Raw genomic sequence first — 20,054 nt, 5'->3', positions numbered from 1 at the left:
TGAAACAAAAGCCTATTGTTTTGACAAATGTGTGGCCTTCCAGTATTGTATTTTTTTAATGGTAAGCAGCATAAATATTCTGAGCGATTCAGTGATCTCTTGGAGATGTGTTGTTAATGATAGAAATAGATGGTGAAGTACTATGAGAAGGACAGGATGCTATTAGGACAGTATATGAAGCTGTTGATAGCTACTGCAGCAAGGAATGGGGAGTATCTGAGTAATAAAAAGCAGCAGAATGTTTATACAAAATGCATAAATCGCGCACATACATTTTGCAAAGCTGCTATTACTATTAAAAACAGTATAGTTCCTTTTTGTGTTGCACACTGCGCTCTCTTGAATTTAAGGTATATATATATATTAAAAAAAGCTTAAAATTCTCGGGCTGTCTGCAATCATTAATAATGCATTTTCTAAATGGAGGCTAAATGTTGTTTTTTGAAGAAAAAAGTCCAGCTCACTGCAGTATTGACCAAATTTAGCTTTCCTTATTGTATAAACTGGACAAGGAGAAAGGGAGGGGGTGTAACAAGCCCCCCGATTTTACTGCGGTGGTGTCTCCCCCCATCTTTTCTTTCTGTTTTCCCAACGCTGACTCACGGCGAACAACAACAACAACAACAACAACAACAGTAAGGCAACTAATTCATTCGCGTTGCTTCGTATGAAAAAAAAACGTTTCTGGAAGAACAACAACAATTTTGACAGGCTACAAGGGTCAAAGGCTCGCCTTTCAGTATGAGCGCTTAAATATTCAGCTCTTTCTACAACGCCCTTCCCTCTTCACCTCAATCTGATTTAAATATTTAGTCGTGCTGCGTTGTTACAAGTCATGATACCTTGTAACTGATTTAGAGGGGGCACTTCATTCTTGTAAGAGAAGCCTGGGAGCAGCCTAAAACTTTATCTGGGCATTTTCGTAAGTACTGCAGTGTTTACTTCAAAGGTTCTTAAAAAAGTAGTAGGGCTTTATGCTTCACTCAGTTAATGTTCTTTCAACTGGTTAGTATTGGAGTGTACACGCTAAATTGAAAAGATGTCACTTTTTCAGTTGTTTTTTGTCAGGTAAAAATCAATTATTTTCAAGTGAATTTTAGAAGTTGTCATACAGAATGCAACGTAGCCTATTACAGAGTGAATTGTAGCTAGCAGTGATGTCTGCCTCCGTTTAAAAAATCCAAGTCTATAAATATAGTGTTTTTTCGTAAGTTTACACTGCTTATGTATTTACTTTTTAATGAATATTGTGTATTGCTTCACTTCCTGAAGAAAAGACAACAAATTAGTGCTAAATATACAATAAAATCAGTTATGGTAATTGATCTTTTTTAAAAAAACGTTTGGACAATACAATTGTCCAAAACATGTAAATACATTTATTTTTAAAAAAAGTTAAAATTACTCATTTTATTTCCAGGGCTTGAATTTGAATGCAACCATTCTTGCTGTAGAGCTATGAATTGTGTAATTTCCTCAATTTTAATATAGTAAACATGCATTAACATTAAAATAATATTTTTTTACTTAATAGTCCTCATTTTTATTATTTATGTTTGCCCTTTACCCCATAAGTAATCCCAAACATTTTAGATGTGCATGTTATTAATTAACATATTTTTCTCATTAGGCTCAAAGTTTTCACTGACTCTGGAGTGTGAAGATGGCTGTCAAACTGTTTATATTAGAAGGTCTATTTATTCCCTTTGGTGATGTCACCGTGGTCCTCTGTGCTTTTATTGTGATCCTCATTGCCCTCAGAAGCAGGAAAAGTGTGAGAAAAGATCTGAATCATCCTCCAGGACCAACACCCTGGCCAGTCATTGGCAACATGCTGCAACTAGGGAATCAACCACATATATCCCTGACAAAGATGAGGAGAATATATGGAGATGTTTTTCAGGTTAAAATGGGCTCTTTGCTTGTGGTGGTATTGAACGGTTATGATACCATAAAGCAAGCGCTGGTCAGGCAAGGAGAAAGTTTTGCTGGCAGACCGGAATTATTTACGTTCTCTGCCGTAGCAAATGGGACTAGCATGACTTTCAGTGAGAAATATGGCGAGAGTTGGATACTCCACAAGAAAATATGCAAGAACGCTCTGAGAACCTTTACTCAGACAGAGGCTAAAAACTCTGCCTGCTCTTGTCTCTTGGAGGAGCATATCTGTTTTGAAGCCTCAGAGATGGTCGGCATGTTAATGGAACACCCTTGTAAAGAAAGTGGTTTAGACCCCACAATTCCAATTGTAAGCTCAGTTGCTAATGTGGTCTGTGCACTGTGTTTTGGGAAAAGGTACGATTACAATGACAAAGAGTTTCTCACCATTGTCCAAGTAAATAATGAAGTGCTTCGAGTTTTTGCTGCAGGAAACTTAGCTGACTTCTTTCCCATGTTCCGTTACCTGCCAAGTCCTGGCCTTAGGAAATTAGTCCAATACATAGAAAGAATGAACAGTTTTTTGGCCCGAAATATTGAAGAACACTTAACTACATTTGATAAGGTAAGAATGTTGACAGCCCTCAGTCATTCTGCTTCGGTGTTGGACGTGACATGTTCAGACACAATTTGTAATGTGGTGTGAATAGTTTTAAACTGAAAACAATTTTCAGAATGCTTTAGCGGTGTGGTGATAGCTGAGGAATTGCAGCACCATCTACATATGGATCAGTATACCGTTATAAAAGTAGATGGATGAAGGTCATAATATTGTTATAAAGAAACTATTTTTATTTGAGTACTGTAACTGTTTCAGAAGGACTGAAGCCTTATTGGTAGTTTACCTTTTAGAATTTTGATTATGAGGGGATTTCTTAGTCCTTTAGTTTTCCAGTTGCTTTTACCAAAGAAACATATAAGGATTGTGGAAAAAAATAGATAACATGGTTTTGTGGAAAGACTTGTTGCACAATCACTTCAATGTGTTCTATATTGTGCTGCCATAAAACACGTTAAGCAGTACATCTCTAGAATATTCTATTACTGCTTATTTAAAAATATCCCATTCACCCTATAATAACTGAACTCTCTGTAAGTCCCAGCCTCCTTGCACAAATAATAGTAATTATTTTACTATTCACATATTTTTTGCATATTTTAAGATAACAAATTATGGTGTTCAATATTGTCTGTATTCCAACATTAATTTTATTTTTCTTTGTAGAATTGCATCAGAGACATTACAGATGCATTGATCGCTTTGTGTGAAGACAGGCATGAAGATAGCAAGAATTGCATGCTTTCAAATAAACAAATTGTCAACTCTGTCATTGACATATTTGGGGCAGGTAAGAAGCTGTGCTGATTCCTGTGTTATATATGCCAGTGGTTTTTGCTTCTGGTTGTTGGGTATCAGTACATTCACTGAGGCTTATGATGATAATGATGGGTATGTAGCACCCATCATTATCACCCATTAACACTGTTTTCATATAAAACCTTTCATGGTGCATGATAAGTACCTTAAGTAAAATGTTGGCTTAGGTACATTGAAAAAGATGATCTCTTTAATAAAATTTGGAACTAGGTTCAACCAAATACCAATTCATCGGTCTTTAATTAGGTGATACGGTTTCACAGTGGTTACATTGCTGCCTCCCAGCCCTGGGTTCAATTTTTGGGGTGCCATCTGCATGGAGCTGGTATGTTCTCCCTGTGTCCGGGTGGTTCTACAGTTTCCTTCCACAGTCCCAAGACATACTGGTGGGTTAATTGACTTCAGGGAAAATTGGTCCTGGTGTGAGTGAGCGTGTGCATGTCTGTGTTAGCTTTTGTCTACCGTGCAATGGACTAGGCTCAGTGGACTGTGACATCATGCCCAAGATGTACAGTATCCTGCCTTGTGCCTGTTGGTTGGCAGGATACAGTAGGCTCCAGATCCCCAACAACCCTGTATTGGATAAAGTGGTTAGAAAATGGATGGGTGGTACTGCAAAGTTCACCAATATCCTACTTCAAATTCAACTGACTGGAGGAAAAGATGAGACTGTTCAAAACGGTGTCATTCTGAACACAGCCTGCCAGTCTGTTTAGAAAGCTACAGCAACAATTGAAGAATCAACCTGAGTTTGATTACTTTCTTCACAGTGAGAAAGCTATTAAGTATTTACTAAAGAAAACTGTTCTAAAAATGTCTAGTCAAGAAAGCTGTTTTGGTTAAGAATTCACTAACTGAAGAAGTGGACCATTCTTGAGAACCATTGAAACATGCAATGATCTTAACCTGTTCAAAGAGAGATTTATAGTAACACAAAATAACAGCTCAAAATATTTTTTTTAACATTAGTCCTTGTATGGACTTGTGTGAAGCCCGTATAAACGTGTATGACTCCTTGATGAAAGCATTCTCTATTCGCAAAACAATTTTATCCACATACTGTATCATTGGAACAAGTTAAATTAAGTCCACTCTGTTGCCATGAGCCCATCAGAACACGCATTTTCTATCCTTTTGAAACCTCAACTTTAACTTTGCATCTTTTGGAGTTAATAAATCTAAGAATTCTTTTTGTTTAGGGAGCATTGTACAGGGTAAGAGTTTCATTGTAAATTGGTAGTGCATTCATCTGGATACAAAAAATCCTCTAGAAATGTTTCCATTTAAAGTTTAGCAGGTAATAATTCTTGTTATTGTTAGGAAAACTAATTAAAAAACGTGCTGTTTAACTTATGTGATACATTTATAAAGTAGCAGTCCCTGACCTATTAGCTTTCTGGCATTTGGTGGTACTGAGTTTACAATAGGGATTAGAATTACAGAAGCCTGCATTATAAAGATTTTCCTGGACATCTGCAAGCAATTACTGAGGACTCTTGACCTAATATACTGTATATGCAATCCACAGAAGTTTTTCTTCTTTCATTCTGGATGTTTTATTTTGGATTGTAATGAAAAATAGAATAGGAGGAAGATTTCTCACCTCACTATGGTCAAAATAAATATTATACAGATGTCATAAAATAGCTGCTTTAATCAACAAATTCTGAATTGAACAATACAGTGATCAACTCCAAACTGAAAACCATCTGCTCCTGATGGTGGCTTTCTATGTGGTTAATGCAAAAGCCTTCAAAATAACAAACTTCTATAAATTTCAGTACTGTATGTCCTAATGGTAATTTTTTTCTGCAAATCCAATGTGTAGCTGCACTACAGTTATGCTTTATAATGACTCAGTTCTTTGTATGTGTTGAATTTTCTAAGTATTTGGTTTTCGTGCAATTTACATCATGTGAGAACATATTGACTGTTGCTGCTAGGCATATTTCTATTAGACTTATTCAAGTACTTGAATACATGAATATCTATATACATCCATTTCCATTTAAGTTTTAACTTGATGAATGGATTTTTGTTTTTTATTAATTCAAATTTTGATATGATATACATTATTTGCACATTTGCACAAAATAGACCGGAGGTGCACCGTTGCCTTTAGTTTAGGCCACATATATATACATTTATACTAAATATAGACCAATGTGCATGATGTCATGCTTTTTTTCAGAAAATGCTGCAATGTATTCTTAAATATTTTTGGAAATTATTGCCAGGAAACATATTCAAGCACTTGACTTTTAACTTAAAAATATTATTATTGGGATTGCAATTCACTCTGAGGTTTGACAGATGAGATGTCAGAATTTCTGTTTATTCATACTGTAGGAAACAAATGTTCTACCACAAATTCTCGTGTTGCTCTTAGTTACATACAGTATATAGTCCTTCAGTAGGAGTATTATGGTTAGAAAATAAGGATACAAAACAATTCCAAAGAAGAGGAATTGTTACAGTACATGTAGACCGCTCTATAAATAGTAGGTAATTGATCTGAGGACTTCATCCAGTGGTTTCTTGTAGCCAGGGTATTGATTTCAACAACATGGATGGGTAGCCTGTCACATAGTCCCTCAACTCTTTCTGCAAATATACTGTATACAGTACCTCCTGTTCTCATTTTTAAATCCACTTCCAGAAAGCTTCTCATATAGTAGCCTCTCATCTTCTTTTATATTGTAACATGAGGTTAAGACTAGCGTGCAGAAAACTGAACTTTAATGTCCTTAACTACAGCAGTGCAGTTTGACCTTTTGAAGTTTTGGGGTGAGGTGGGAGGAGTGTTGATTCATCCCTTGTTGTCCACCTCTCCCCTTCAAACCCTGAAATCCAGCCCAAAAGCAAAAGAGAAAGCCCAGAAAAGTTCTGGGCTAAATGTTTTTTTTCCCTTGCGTCACAAATGTAACAAAAAACATGATTAAAACACCCTTTATAATCAACACACATCTTACAGTTAAAAAAAAAACAAATAAAGGAATGTGGAATACTACAATCTGGCAGTTTGAGCATGGTCTGTGTTTTGCAAACTTCCTGTAATAGCAATGATATTTGAGTTTCCTTCCATGCTAGTCTGATTAGCCTTCCCATCTTTTATAGTCACATCGTACTTTATGGTACTGCAGTAAATAAAGAACATATTTTGAGATACTGAGGACATATTGTGTTATAAATTGTAGCCATAGTAAATACCTAAGCATGTCTTAGCTGTCTACACTTGTCTGCAAAAAACAAGATTATATTATCCAGATGTTGTGTCTGGTATAGTTCCAAGATTGAGGGTTATATTGTACTAAAGGTGGAAGATTCAGTTTACAGTTGTTAAAGAGGCTCCATTTTATACACACAGTAATGATTCAAAGTTACTTATCACAAGAGTCTATGTAACTGGATTTTGATCAAAACTATTAGCAATGTACTGTATGAGGGAGGCAAAGTGGTGCAGCAGTTAGCGTTGGAGCCCTAGGTTCAGTGCCTGGGGTGCTGTCTGCATGGAGTTTGCATGTTCACCTTGTGTTCATGTGGGTGTTGTCCCACATGGCTGAACCAAGTGGCTGTTCATGGTAAAATCTGGACTCAAACATAAAGGTCCTAAAACAGCAAGTGTGACATTTAGTGTAAAATGACATTTAAATAATTGAGGTGTAAAGTCAGATATTATGGTTTTGATTAAGAAAATTAATTGGTGTGTAAAGAAGAGGCATGTATGAACACATTAACATACCAGCAATTTGTAAACCCAGTGTTTTAAGCAGTTTTTAGCAGTTTTTTACATTCAGTTTTACCACTGAAACAACAGGAACATGGGAGCCGTTGAAAAGTGAAATTAACTAAACAAATTATTTTGAAACTGTTTTTGTCCACATGCAGTTTTCAAAATAGATTAAATCTTGCATAGCCAAGTTATTACAACCTATATACAGTATATTTTAAAGACCAGTTGAAACTGCATAAGAAAATAGGGGAAAATGGTAAGTGTTGTTAAAAAGAAAAACATTTATTTCATATTATGAAAAATAAAATTTACAGATTATGAGACAGAGGCATTAAACAGATATTAGATGTTTCTCCCTGAAGAAACAGGCAAATATGTCATTATTTGTAATATTCATGGTTTAATAGTTGGTTTCTACTTTTTTACTGTTGAAGAGTAGCCCGAAGAAATCCACTCCAATAAACACTAAAAGAAACAAAATGTTAATAGAAGTAGGGAGAGATTTAAAAATATATTTCACAGATATTGTTCAAGCCCAAACTTTAGACAAGAAAATCCACTGAGCTTTATTTAACCATAGCCTCTTCCTTTTTCCCCCCTTTTTTATTTATTCGTCATTTAACAAAGTATAATACGGTATTAAAAGTAATTAATGATTAATAAATACCGGTAGCTATTCCAAAATGAATTAATACATTTCTATGAAAACTTCATAACTGAAGAAGATTCCGTTTTTTCAGATTTTTATTTTAGCTCTTAAAAAGAATCTCTTTCCCTTCTAACTGATTGATTGGTTGATTGATTGATTTTCTCTGTTAATTTCCTCTGCCGATCTCCCAGGTAAGCCCTCATAAAGCAGTTGACCAGCTACTTTTATACTGAGCTGGCTGTTCTAGCAAAGTAACTGAAACCAATAATAGTATGAAGAATCTATCATCATATAATAGTACACTAATTCTCCTCAGTGGATATTAATTAATCAGTTAAGCCAAGCTAAGAGCTACAGGAACATATAATGTATATACTGTATGTGGCAATTGCTGCAAGTAAAATACTGTATTTCCAGATACCTAGGGATGACACTGCAATTGCAAGTGTTGTAATTCTCTCCTTGGGTATTTCTTTTTTTATTACATCTGCTTCTTAAAAAAAATTGCCAATAGATTTGGGAAAAAAAATTAACCGGATAAAATTTGTGTCTGCTGTGATAGGGAATAATCTTTACATTTGTGTTTTTTTTTTGCAGGCTTTGATACAATTATAGCAGGTTTACAATGGAGCCTACTGTATCTTATACAGTTTCCGGACGTCCAAGCACACATTCACCAGGAAATTGGTAATTTTTAATCTTATGAAGCTTATTATTTAAAAGATGCCTTTCTCCAAATGTAAAGTAATGCATGAAGTAAATGTGAAAAGAAAGTAATTCGGATACATAGAAAAATGAGTAAAAACACAAACAATAGCAAGTCGAAGTCAACAAGTCAAGAGATGGCAGGAGCAAAGGGAAGCAGGCACCTGTTAGAGCTGCAATGCCTGTGCAGTACTGTGCAAGTAAAGTAAAACAATGCCCATTAAGCATTCAACTTGTACAGCAGGTACTGTATAAGTTAAGGTGTGTAGTAGAAGTTCATAACAGTGTAAGTTATCACAGGATCTTTCAACACAGAAAAAACTGTGTGGCGAAAGGTGAAACCTGAAAGACAGTCAGAAACTGACTGATCTGATCTGATCTGATTTCAATGGGTAATTTTCTCCTTCACTGTTTAATATAATCTATTATAATTTATTCCTGCTCCATATTAATTTACAGCACGATAAGGTGATCACAAATTGCACTAATTTAACAAGAGCTTCTAATGTAAACCAGGTCGCAAATTTGATCATTTGAAACTGATCCTTTTATACAGATACTTCTATTTAAAGAGATTTTGCTAAAGAACTTTCTCTAAATTTGCTGATTTTCTTTTTGCATGGATTCTAGCACAGCAGTGCAGCTTATACATGCCCCAGTAGTTTAAAAATACAGAAAATGGAATTCTTTCATGTATGGTATTGGTTTCAAGCACAATTTCTTTTTTCTGTTTCATTACTGGCAGAAACAATTCCACAATGCATGTTCTGTTGTGTTTAAGATATTTAGCACAATCACTGTAATTGTGTTTTCATTTTAAATTGTTTTCTGTGCCTGAAAGTCTGTGGACTTTCTGTGGACTTGTGGTTTTTCTTTTGGACTCTTTTGAGCATCAATGAATATGCTGAATTTGTAAAGTTTATGTTCTCCTTCTTAACAAAGACACTAACAGTAATTTCATTTATCAAGCAAATTGTGATGTTTTTTTTCCTCTTCTGAAAGTGGTGAGCAAATTAACCTTAAAGCTTTGATGTTTTTGTGCTCCAGCTTACTCATGTGCTGTTTTTATCTAGATGATAAAATTGGCTCCAGCAGACTTCCAAGGTTTGAGGACAGACCAAAAATGCCTTACACAGAAGCATTTATATCTGAGGTATTCAGACATACATCCTATGTCCCATTTACAATACCACACTGGTAAGTCCAAGAATCCTATTTTGAAAAAGCACATTTCCATACCATAAACAAAGACTCTTGCAGTTTTTAAACACAGCATTTTCCCGTTTCAGTCTGGTTTCTTTCATAATGTTAAACTATTATTGTTAAATTCAATAAATAATTTGATATGGTATTCAACTTTTAGATACATTGGACATAAACTGAAAAAAAAAAAATTTGTTCTTTGATTTAGTATTATGGCAAAAAAGAGGCTCTGAAACAATAATTTAATAAAACAATATGAAATGTGAATTTGCTATAACAGCTGAAAATTGCTGTTGCTGATTTATGATGGCTTCTGTAATATTTTGAAAAAAATAAATAGAATATTCTTTTATACAGTTTTCACAGTGTATTGTTTGAAAATTGTGTGAAATCCTACAGTATAACTGCGACCTACTGTATGTCATTTCAATATTTCAGGTTATATCCCCCATATCTGACAGTACACTTCTTCAGTTCTTGGTATTTGTAAACTTTAAGATTTTCTGCAAAACAGCTCTTTGTCCAACCGTTTATTACACAGGATTGCGCATACACGGTAGCAAACCACAGCACTAGATCAGGGGTAGGAAACTGTGGCCCTTGAGTCCTGTGTTTCTAGTTTTCATTCCATCTCCATTCTTGGTAGCAAACCACAGCACTAGATCAGGGGTAGGAAACTGTGGCCCTTGAGTCCTGTGTTTCTAGTTTTCATTCCATCTCCATTCTTAATAACCGCGTTTAGCCATTGAAGTGGATAACAAGACAGATCAGCTGTGTTTTCCAGGTCTTATAATTGGGTGTTAATTGAAGGCTGCTTGTAAAACCTGCAGGAACCTGCAAGTGGAAGACAAGGGTTGTCTGCTCCCATATTAGAGGTTAGCTGCTCTCGTAGCAGAGAACTTGATAGATGTTATACAGTACATCATGGAAGCTATTGAATAAAATCGTGGACAACACATACTTTTTTGAGTGCTTGAATTAATAGGATTGTGGACAAAATAGACCCTACATTCAGTGCTTGAATGAGGAATGTCTGTGTGGGGATTAACTAGTAGCAATACCTTAAGTAAGGCATAAACAATGAGAAAGTGTTGAGCTGGTAAGATGATCCTCTGCTTTGGATTGCCAGTTCTACACATCTGAGCTTTGTTTACACCTGACGGAGCATTTCTCCTTTTTGGTTTAGCAAACAAAGAATCAATTATAGTATGAAACTGATTGTTATTCCTAATGAAATGTAAGAAATGTTGATCTCTATAATTTAAAGGTTTGTTTAGTTTACCTTAGTTCAGGGAGAAAATTAAAATGGTCAAAATACAAACCTTTATTTTACAAGGTGAAATTTAATTTTTTGTTCATCATTGGCAAAGTTACACAGAAACAATACAATAATATTATAATAATAATACAATAATAATATGACAAGTGATTTAATACATGCCTTTTCTTACAGCTATATGGTACACTGATGAGCAGTTAACCAATTTGATGTTCTGTTGTAAGTGTTTGTTCATAAGAGATGTAGATTCATTGAGATAATTCATTGAAAAATCCAAGATTAATATATCACAAATGGAAGTGTATACAGTAATATTTAACAATTCAGAATATATCATACAACAAAGACATGGTATAGTTCTAGGTACTATACCACAAAACGGTAATCTAAAGGATTAATATGAAATATGAAATTAATATGAAAATTATTCATCAAAATTTGAGATCTTTAGTTGCAATGGGAATAATTATCTAGACTTAGCAATAATTACAGCTCTCTAACAGCTAACTGGAGTGACTAAATTGATTGAACAGTTAACATTGAGAGAATTAAGAGGTTTAGAAAAATGTCCCATGGAATTATTTACAATTAACATTTTTGAATAGTACTGTATGCAGATATTACTTACATCTACAGGTATATGGATAGATCAGTCTTAACCTTATTGGTGCTTTTTTAATCTAGTACCACAGAAGATACCATCCTCAATGGCTATTTCATTCCCAAAGACACCTGTGTATTTGTGAATCAATATCAAGTCAATCATGATGAGTAAGTATATTACTGTAATTACTGTACTTGTATATTTAACAGCCAGTTAATTATGCTGTAGAGATGTAGTGATCTCTGTGCTTCTGTATTGGCACATCTGGGTCGCTGTCCACGAGTGTCCACTCCACGGGTGGAATGGCTGGGTGGAATCAGGCAGGCCCAATGTAGGCGCAGAGCTCAGAGCTCGTTTCATTTTGTCTGAACACTTGTTCCATGTTTTCTTTCTTTCTACTAATTGGATGTTTCTTGGAGTTATAGAATCTGGGGCTGGGCTGGGCCAGTATCCTCATTATATTAATCAATGTTTTGGATTTGTTAGTTGGGGTAGAGGCAGGGGCAGCCAAAGGTACTGGGGGCAGATATGGTGGATGTAGGAGGTCTGGCATTTGCAGCAGCTGATGCTCCTTCCTTCTAAGTCCCTGTCTTTCTTTCCTACCTCTTTCTGCCTAGCATCTGTCAATTGTTCCCACAGAGTTCTGTTAGTATTATCATACTTGAGCTCCAGCAGCGCATCATGGATCGCTTATCTTACTCATGGGATATGGGGTGTTCATTCTCAATCGGTCTCCCATCACTCTCCATTCTCACTCAAACAAGGTACTGCTTCATTCTTTTGGGGCTTGCAGATGTTTCCTTCTTTCCTCTAATCTACTCTAGTTCCTGATGCCTGCGGATTTCTAGTTTCATACTTCCCTGCCTTCACATCAATTGTTATACTGTATCATTATATAATGTTAGCATGCCCAAAAGGGTTGGGCAGCCAGTTGACCTTGGACCCCTAGAGGTTCTTTTTCTCCTTACCAAGGAGTTTTTGGCTCCTCTCCTCTGTTGTCTTTTCTGTTCTGTATTCACAACATGTATGGTCACTTGCATTGTTAAGCGTCTTGGGGCAACCTTGTTGTGAAAGGCGCTATATAAAAATGAATTGAATTGAATTATAAAGAGAAATATCTTTAGCTGTAGCGGTTCTCTCACAGTCTGTGTTGTGTTCTCTCACAAAGTCACGATTTTGTAAAACACTTTTTATTTAGTAATTTCAAGTGTAACACTGTTGTTTTAATTTTGTTTTGGAAAAGGCACAGCAGTAGTTTCAAAGTTATATTAAAAAAGTACTTGGCCAACATGCAACTAACATTAAAATGTGTTGTGCCAGACATGTGTCCTAAAAAACTGCATTGTTTATGCACTAGCAATTTTTGACGTTGTGGGGAATATTACTTACATGTTGTTTTGCTTCATCCAGATGATTATGTTGATAAGGTGTGGAATATTGCTATACATTTTCTGCTTTAGTGATTATAGTGAATTTGGGTGACTATATTGCATCTAAATGATTTCTACAATGTAATATCTGATTAGATCTAGTAATGTCTACCTAATAAGGTATATTCAGAAACCAAATATGAAGGAATTGTCTCCCTCATCAAATCAAATTATTATTGCACAACTACTGTATCTTTAATTAATTAAAACAATTCATACAAAAAATATAGCAATCATTAAAATAACTATATTGATAATGTTCCTATAATTTAGATTTCTTTTATTGTAATATTTAATTGTGAAATATATGTATTATTATTTAATTATAATAATTAATAATTTGATGTAATCCCTCAACCTTTAAACATGATAATGCCAGTTGCTCTAAATGCAAACTTTAGTCATGATCTTCAGTATTTCCATGACTTGATATACCCCCCAGATCTCAGCTCAATTAAGCTTATATAGCGTGCGCTGGTAGACACACATATCAGCATCAACTTTTGCCAAGTAATGTGAATTTGACTGTTGAGTTACAGCTTGTGTTGTTTGTCAGCATGTCTCAGTTAATTGTGTTGAAGGCGCCTCCTTGTTTAATGACAACAGTGGTTAGAACACTTCAGAGAATTCTAAACCACAGTTCCTGGACAACCTAGTGTTATTATTGGACTCTTAAATGGATTGGGAAAGATGAGAAAAATCAATTATTGTAAGATGTAATTTATATAATTATGTTCAAAGAACAAGGTTTGGAAAAGGTGGATGAAATTAATCCTTAGAATTCCAGGGAGGGGATGCAGCATTTGTGTTTATTCAGATTTAGTTTCACTCCTTTTATCTGAGCAGTGCTGACTGTCATGTTAAATGGAGCACAAAAAGAAAAACCTCAGCGTTTAATTCATTTAATTCAAAGACAACAAAGAAGGTCTGAGAAACAGAAATAAGGTGTTATTATGAGGAGGCGGAAGTACGTGAAAATGTTATGCACGTTAGAAAAAAATAAAAAGGAGACCACTTTCCAGAACATTCCATATCCAAGTATTTATATTTCACAACAAGCACAACTGTGTCAACACAGCTGCTTGTTTTGATGAGTTCTCTGGACCGTCATGCTCTTCGTCAGTGCATACATTCTTCTGAACGTTGCCGTTGTAAGGAATTGTATACTTTTCTGATCCATTTATTTTACACACTTTTTTCACACAATTGTTTTCACATGAAATGCAGCAAAAAATAACTCACTGTAATATATGGAAATATGGAAACCCCAAACACCCATCGCCCATCTCTCCCAGCAGCATTCCCGTCTATGGTTCTGAGGACTTCATGCTCCACACCTCCACATGAGAGTATTTTCTGTTTGGGTTGGCATACTAATAAAATAATACAATATATGTCAGAATAATATACACCAATAATATATACTGTAGCTCATCCATAAAAACAGTGAAGGAAGGAAAAAGCAAAGTTTTAATGACTTCAGGGAGTGAGGTCGGTGCCTGGCTTTTAATTTTACTGTACTATGTCTTTACATTTATGCATCTGAAAGATTGCAAATTACATTCATGCTGTTTTTCATTTTGAATGTTCTTTCTCCATGATTGGCCTATGTTTTTATGTTTATGTCTAAAATCTGCATGAGCTGTATATGAAACACTTGGATCTTAATATACTGTAGTTATTCATAATATTCAGAATCTTGATCCTTTACATTTCCTATAGAAGTAGAGACTAGCATGCTATCTGTGTGTGTAATCTACTGCATATCTACAAAATTTAATTTTAAGAAATAAAAGGTATTTCTGAGATTTTAATTTAAGGTGAAAGAAATCTGACATTATTTATATTAGAGGATCAGCTACCTATATTTTACATTGGTGGTACTGAAAAAGTAACCATTATTAACCATTCATATTTGTTTTTTTCAGTGCTCTGTGGAAAGATCCAGACAAATTTCAGCCAGAAAGATTTTTGGATGAATCAGGACAATCAAACAAAGACCTAACAGAAAAGGTCTTGATATTTGGAATGGGTAAAAGGAGGTGTCTGGGAGACGGCTTTGCCCGTCTTGAGATGTTCATCTTCTTAACCACATTACTCCATCGTTTTCAGATTAAAAATGTTCATGGGCAGGAGCTGGATTTAAATGCTGATTATGGGCTAACAATGAAGCCTAAGCCATACAAAATCAGTGTTTCTCAGAGACTGTAACAGCTTACAGAGGGCAAATTATATTTAAAGCCACTGTCAAACAACATACTAACATTATTGCAAGCTGAAGAATAAAAATAAAAACTAAGATAAATTAAAATGGCAGTGACAGGCTTTCCTCTTTGAAAGAAAGGTTCAGTGAAATATGAAATGATGGGAAAAACTAAAGCCAAAGGCAATATAAAGAAATGAGCTTAGTGTGCACTGCCTGATTTTAAAGCAACTAAATAAAAAAGAATGTGGAAGTATGCACTGGGTCTCATTAGTAACAATTAAAAACTAGATCAGTAGTGGCTGAGGTCCTGCAAAATTTCAGGGTGAATTTGAATGGCCTGACTGGTTCATTTGGAAAATGCAAAATGTTTATCAAGTCACTACAATAAAACTAATGTAAAGACTCTTTGAGTAGACAGTGTATTAGCTTCTAACTAGTTCTAAAATATTCCCTAATAATGAAAGATAGTAATGCTCATGTTACAGTTTTGAAATGGAATAAAGAAAATATAAAAAGACTTATACAGGCAGTGTTCTGCTCAACTAAGAAATATTTCTTTGCTAATATCTCCGTCAGGCAAAATATAGGAACACATTAGGAAACACTTTTACAAACATAAGAATGGTGAATATTATAAGAAGTAGAATTAATATTTACAATGTTATAAATGTAATTGTCTTTTAGATCATTGTGTATCTTTATTAACATCTACAAGTTTTGTATTTAAAATCAGGTGTGTGAATTCAGATGTGTGAATTCATCACAAAATTTTGTAAGCTCTTAACCGTATCACTTGCAATAATATATATTGTATTTTTTACAAAAATATTTTTAAAAATACTCAAATTAGTTTTTATAAAAAATCAAAGCATGTGAAAGTATATAATTTTCCATTTCTCTTCTGTTGTCTAGAAATGCGCTTTTATTTGTTCACTTCAGTGTGCTATGATTTAAACTAAAATTAGGCTTTAAATAAATAGCTTTAAAATAAGTTTAATTTTGATTTCAAAAAGGGAAAGTTTTACATGTAAGCAGCAGGCAGGTTACTGTTAAGTATGGCTTTAAATATGAATTTGTATGACTCTGTTCAAATCAAAGACTTCATGCTGAATACTCAATGTATTAGATAAGGGGCAGTTGTTTTATTTAGTAAAGTAGAAAACATTCAGACAGTGAAAAAACAATGCATTTCTCTCTGTTGAACTGAACCACGTTTAAGTTGAATGCAGCTATAAGTAATTTTTAGAGAATTAATTTGTCCCACTATTTATGGTGTTATATAATCTACTTTACATCTAGAACAAAGGCATTTTTAATGATTTATATAACTTGTAGAAAAGCTTTAAAGGAAACATTTTAAAGAAGCGTTAATCAAAAAGAAGAGATAAAACCTCACATCTAAAATTACCCCTGTAATATTTAAAAATTAAACACATTTCATAATTTTAGATAGCTAAGGTTATCAAACAGAAGAAAATCAAGTATCTCTTCTAGTTATATGTTACATATACACCCACACACCATCCATTTCTCCATATTTTATCTCCAAGATTTAAGAAATGCTTCAAGCATGTCTAAAGCTATTAATTCAAGCCTGCCTAAGCTGCTGTGTTTGGGATTTCAGCAGATATGTCTTATTTCAGTTCTTCCTCTAGGCATTGCAATTAGATTTGGTCTCTGTATTTACAAGATGTTTTACAATTTTTACAAAACATACATTGTAAAAAGCCTAGAAAATAGAGTTGTCAAAAAGGAAATGTGGAATAATGACAAAACCATAACTAAAAGCCATGAAGACATTCTATTAAATTAGATATCTAAATTATTCAAGAGAATAGTTTGGAATCCTTACTTTCTTACAATGCCAAATTATACATGTAAAGAAAAACAATACCGTGGAATCATTTGAAGTAACCAACAGTGTAAGACAAAAGCAGGGAATTATGATCACTCAGAGTAAACTTGTTTACTCATTGGTGGATGCAATATGGGGCATTCATCCCAATATTATTTGTGTTGTTTTAAGTCTCCTGAGAATATAGTCTGATGGGTTTTGTAGATCTCAATCAGGCCTTGTTTTAAGAATGTGTTTTTGATTTGTTTTGCAAGGGCTAGTTAGGACAGTCATTGACATTGGGAGTGCTGAATACTGTGCATTTGTTTTTCTCCTTAAATCAGACATTTTGTTCCCAACAGTTTTGTGTATCTTCCAATACCTGTTCTTAATATATTGATAATACATAAAATTCTAAAAAAAAAAGTTTCAGTTTTTTGTTTGTTGCACATTTTACTTAAAAGATGTTATTTTATACATTTGTGGTGAATGGCATCTCAAAGATATTTTCAAACATCTTAAAATGTAAAAAAAAGCATTATACAGTACCACAGTACATTACAATTGGCAATTAAATTTTTTCTGTTCAGTTTGAATTCGAAACATAATGACTACATCTCTAGAATATACAGTGTAAGAAAGTAAAAACGACTCACAAAAAGTCACATTACTAAACTGATAGCAAACCAAAGAACCCAGCAATGTCATATACATTTTCCAGTAACGCTTTATTATTTATATTTAGTATTGCAAAAAAAAATAATCTGTGAAATGTTTTGCTTTAAAGTTATGGCTTAACATGCACACCATTCAGAAGCTATTTGTTCTTCTTCAGGGGAGAGGGTGGTCGTGGTGTAAACAACTTCTTTACAACATGATTGTCATTTCTCGTTATATTAAACTTGGCCTCATGTGTCTTTTTCCAAGACAACACTGAAACAGATCTCTGTGTGTATGTGTGTTGTTTCCATTTTTGGCAGAATGAGATTATTCTGTATAAATTGGCTTGTAAACTGAGGGAAGAACAAAATTGGCATTCGTGCCCCCAGGAGCAGACAGTAAAAACAGCTGTAAATCATGCCAGGGTATCTTAATGTTCCAAGGCTTAATATTGGGAGAAGACTTTACATTAGGTTTAGTCGGAGAAAAAGAATGTCATTTGGCAGTGATGGGCCACTAGTTTGGAAGAGAGTGTTGCTGTGGAGCAGTAGACTGCAGCAGGTCTGAATACACATTTCTAATTCAAGGGGGAATATAACCTTGAAGGCAAAAAAGCTAAAACACGAGACATGAAAAGCATCGTTTTAAAATATAGTATTGACCTTAGCGGATAGACTTAAATTTAACAGTGATTCATTAACTCTTATACACATCTCAGCCTTATTGAAAATATATTAGTGTAGGTTCTTTAATCACCGTAAATAAAGATCTATGAAACTTCACATAACCATTGTAAATGAGGTACATATTTTAAAAAATTTTGCATGTGCTTTTTTTAGTCAAAAGTAACAGCTCCTGCATATGTTTTCTTTCTTCTTCATCGCAGGAGAATAAAGATACTATGGCCATTTGACAAAGGGCTGTTTCATTCTGTGAGGTCTTTCAAATTTTGCATACAATGTTTATGCTCCTGTTTCACAATGATCATGTCCAGGTTCTTCAATGTCCAGCTTCTTTATCACTGTCCATCATCCTGGAACACTGTATGTATATATATAAAAAAACAATATGAACTTGTTGTTATTGTTATTGTTAATGGATTTTGTCTTTGGTTTTTGCCCTTTTGTGTTCATTGTTTCTTGTGTCTTACCTATTTTTGTGGATGCACAATGATTCTCATTGCAGTGCTGGTGTCTGTTCTATAACCTGACACTCATGGTGTAGTTGTCGGTCTTGGTTTAGATGTTGTTGTAAGAGCCTGCGCATGTGTGTGCTATTCCACAGCTTGGTTTTTAGAAGCCTGTTTTTCTTAAAGCTGTTAGTGGTGAGCTCCTTAAAAAGATACAGTTTTGGCACCATTTCCCTTGTTTTGTCTCCTCTTTCTGCAAATATGTTTGAAGTACTGGAGCACTTAAATCAATGCAGTACATGTTTTGCTCTCCATTCTTTTTTCCTGTACAGTTTTATGGCTTCTGCTCCCATTTTAACTTACAGCAAGGCAACTTAGTCACAGACCCATATTATATCAAAACATCAACCACCTCTTCACTGCGAATTGCAAGGGTAGATCGGTTTCAGTTTAATCTGGATCTAGAATACAAAGGCTTTGATTACAATTTAAATGGTTTAAAAAAATACTGTAAATTACCAGGAAAACTTGTGGGAGTGGGAAACATCAAAGTCCTCACCCTTTAAAAAGACTAGCACAATTTATACAATTTCTTAAAGAAGAGGTGTCTCCCTAATTATTACATCAATTTACAATTCAAGGTTCTGATTAAAAATGCTAGATTAAATGAAGGTATAAGATCACAGAAAAACTCATTTCTTTTCATTCCAAGTTAAAAACATTTTTATTTGATCATGCTTTTAATCAGTGTTTTGTTTGTGTATGTACAGTACACGATGTGTTGTACTCTGCAGTGCTCTGGGCTGTTGTGGCGTGATGAACACTATATAAAAATAAATTTGACTCGACAAATTGTAATTATGCTGCCTCCCTCATCTGAATAATTAGAAACTGAAAGATAAAAGGCATTCCCCTTGATTCTTCTCACAAAACCCACGGAAACGTCTGCATACTGTAATTTGAAAAATAGAGCTACAGACTAGAGAGAAAGGGCTTCAGGGATTTTCAGACTTGCTCTGTTTGGCTATACTCATTCCACAAAAAGGTACCTTTGTGTTGTTCACTATTTCATATTTATATATGCCACAAAAATGCACTTTGCAATATGAAACCCAGTTTAAACTGATTTAAAATATTTTTCATGAGTTTCTGAGGCTTCCATCAGAACCCTTTGTTTCTGTTTTTTATGTTGTGTTGTAATAGAAAAAAACATTCTGAATTCATGAGATACTTTTAGCGCAGTGTTTAATTTGGGCAAGTTCATTTACATACTTTGTTCATTATTATGTGGAATTCATTACACAAC

At 34.3% G+C, this 20,054-nt stretch overlaps 1 protein-coding gene across 1 annotated transcript; it reads left to right on the top strand.

Moving 5' to 3' along the window:
- Window positions 1-817: 817 nt before the first annotated feature.
- Window positions 818-17,895, top strand: cyp1d1 (cytochrome P450, family 1, subfamily D, polypeptide 1). The gene is made up of 7 exons (XM_088911739.1): window positions 818-922; window positions 1,631-2,503; window positions 3,164-3,287; window positions 8,296-8,385; window positions 9,477-9,600; window positions 11,570-11,656; window positions 14,848-17,895. Exons 2-7 carry the CDS (start codon window positions 1,664-1,666, stop codon window positions 15,128-15,130), a joined length of 1,548 nt encoding a protein of 515 aa, XP_088767865.1. The 5' UTR covers window positions 818-922; window positions 1,631-1,663; the 3' UTR covers window positions 15,131-17,895.
- Window positions 17,896-20,054: the final 2,159 nt, after the last annotated feature.

Source organism: Atractosteus spatula, chromosome 3, assembly GCF_055471065.1.
Source record: "Atractosteus spatula isolate fAtrSpa1 chromosome 3, fAtrSpa1.hap1, whole genome shotgun sequence".
NCBI classification, from domain to species: Eukaryota; Metazoa; Chordata; class Actinopteri; order Semionotiformes; family Lepisosteidae; genus Atractosteus; species Atractosteus spatula.
This window is presented reverse-complemented; position numbering and strand designations above follow the sequence as displayed.

Bases quoted from the DNA above. Each gene is read 5' to 3' on its own strand.
- cyp1d1 (XM_088911739.1), top strand. From the start codon at position 1,664: ATGGCTGTCAAACTGTTTATATTAGAAGGTCTATTTATTCCCTTTGGT. The intron at 8,386-9,476 runs GTAATTTTTAAT...GTTTTTATCTAG, and splicing joins ACACATTCACCAGGAAATTG to ATGATAAAATTGGCTCCAGC. The intron at 11,657-14,847 runs GTAAGTATATTA...TGTTTTTTTCAG, and splicing joins TATCAAGTCAATCATGATGA to TGCTCTGTGGAAAGATCCAG.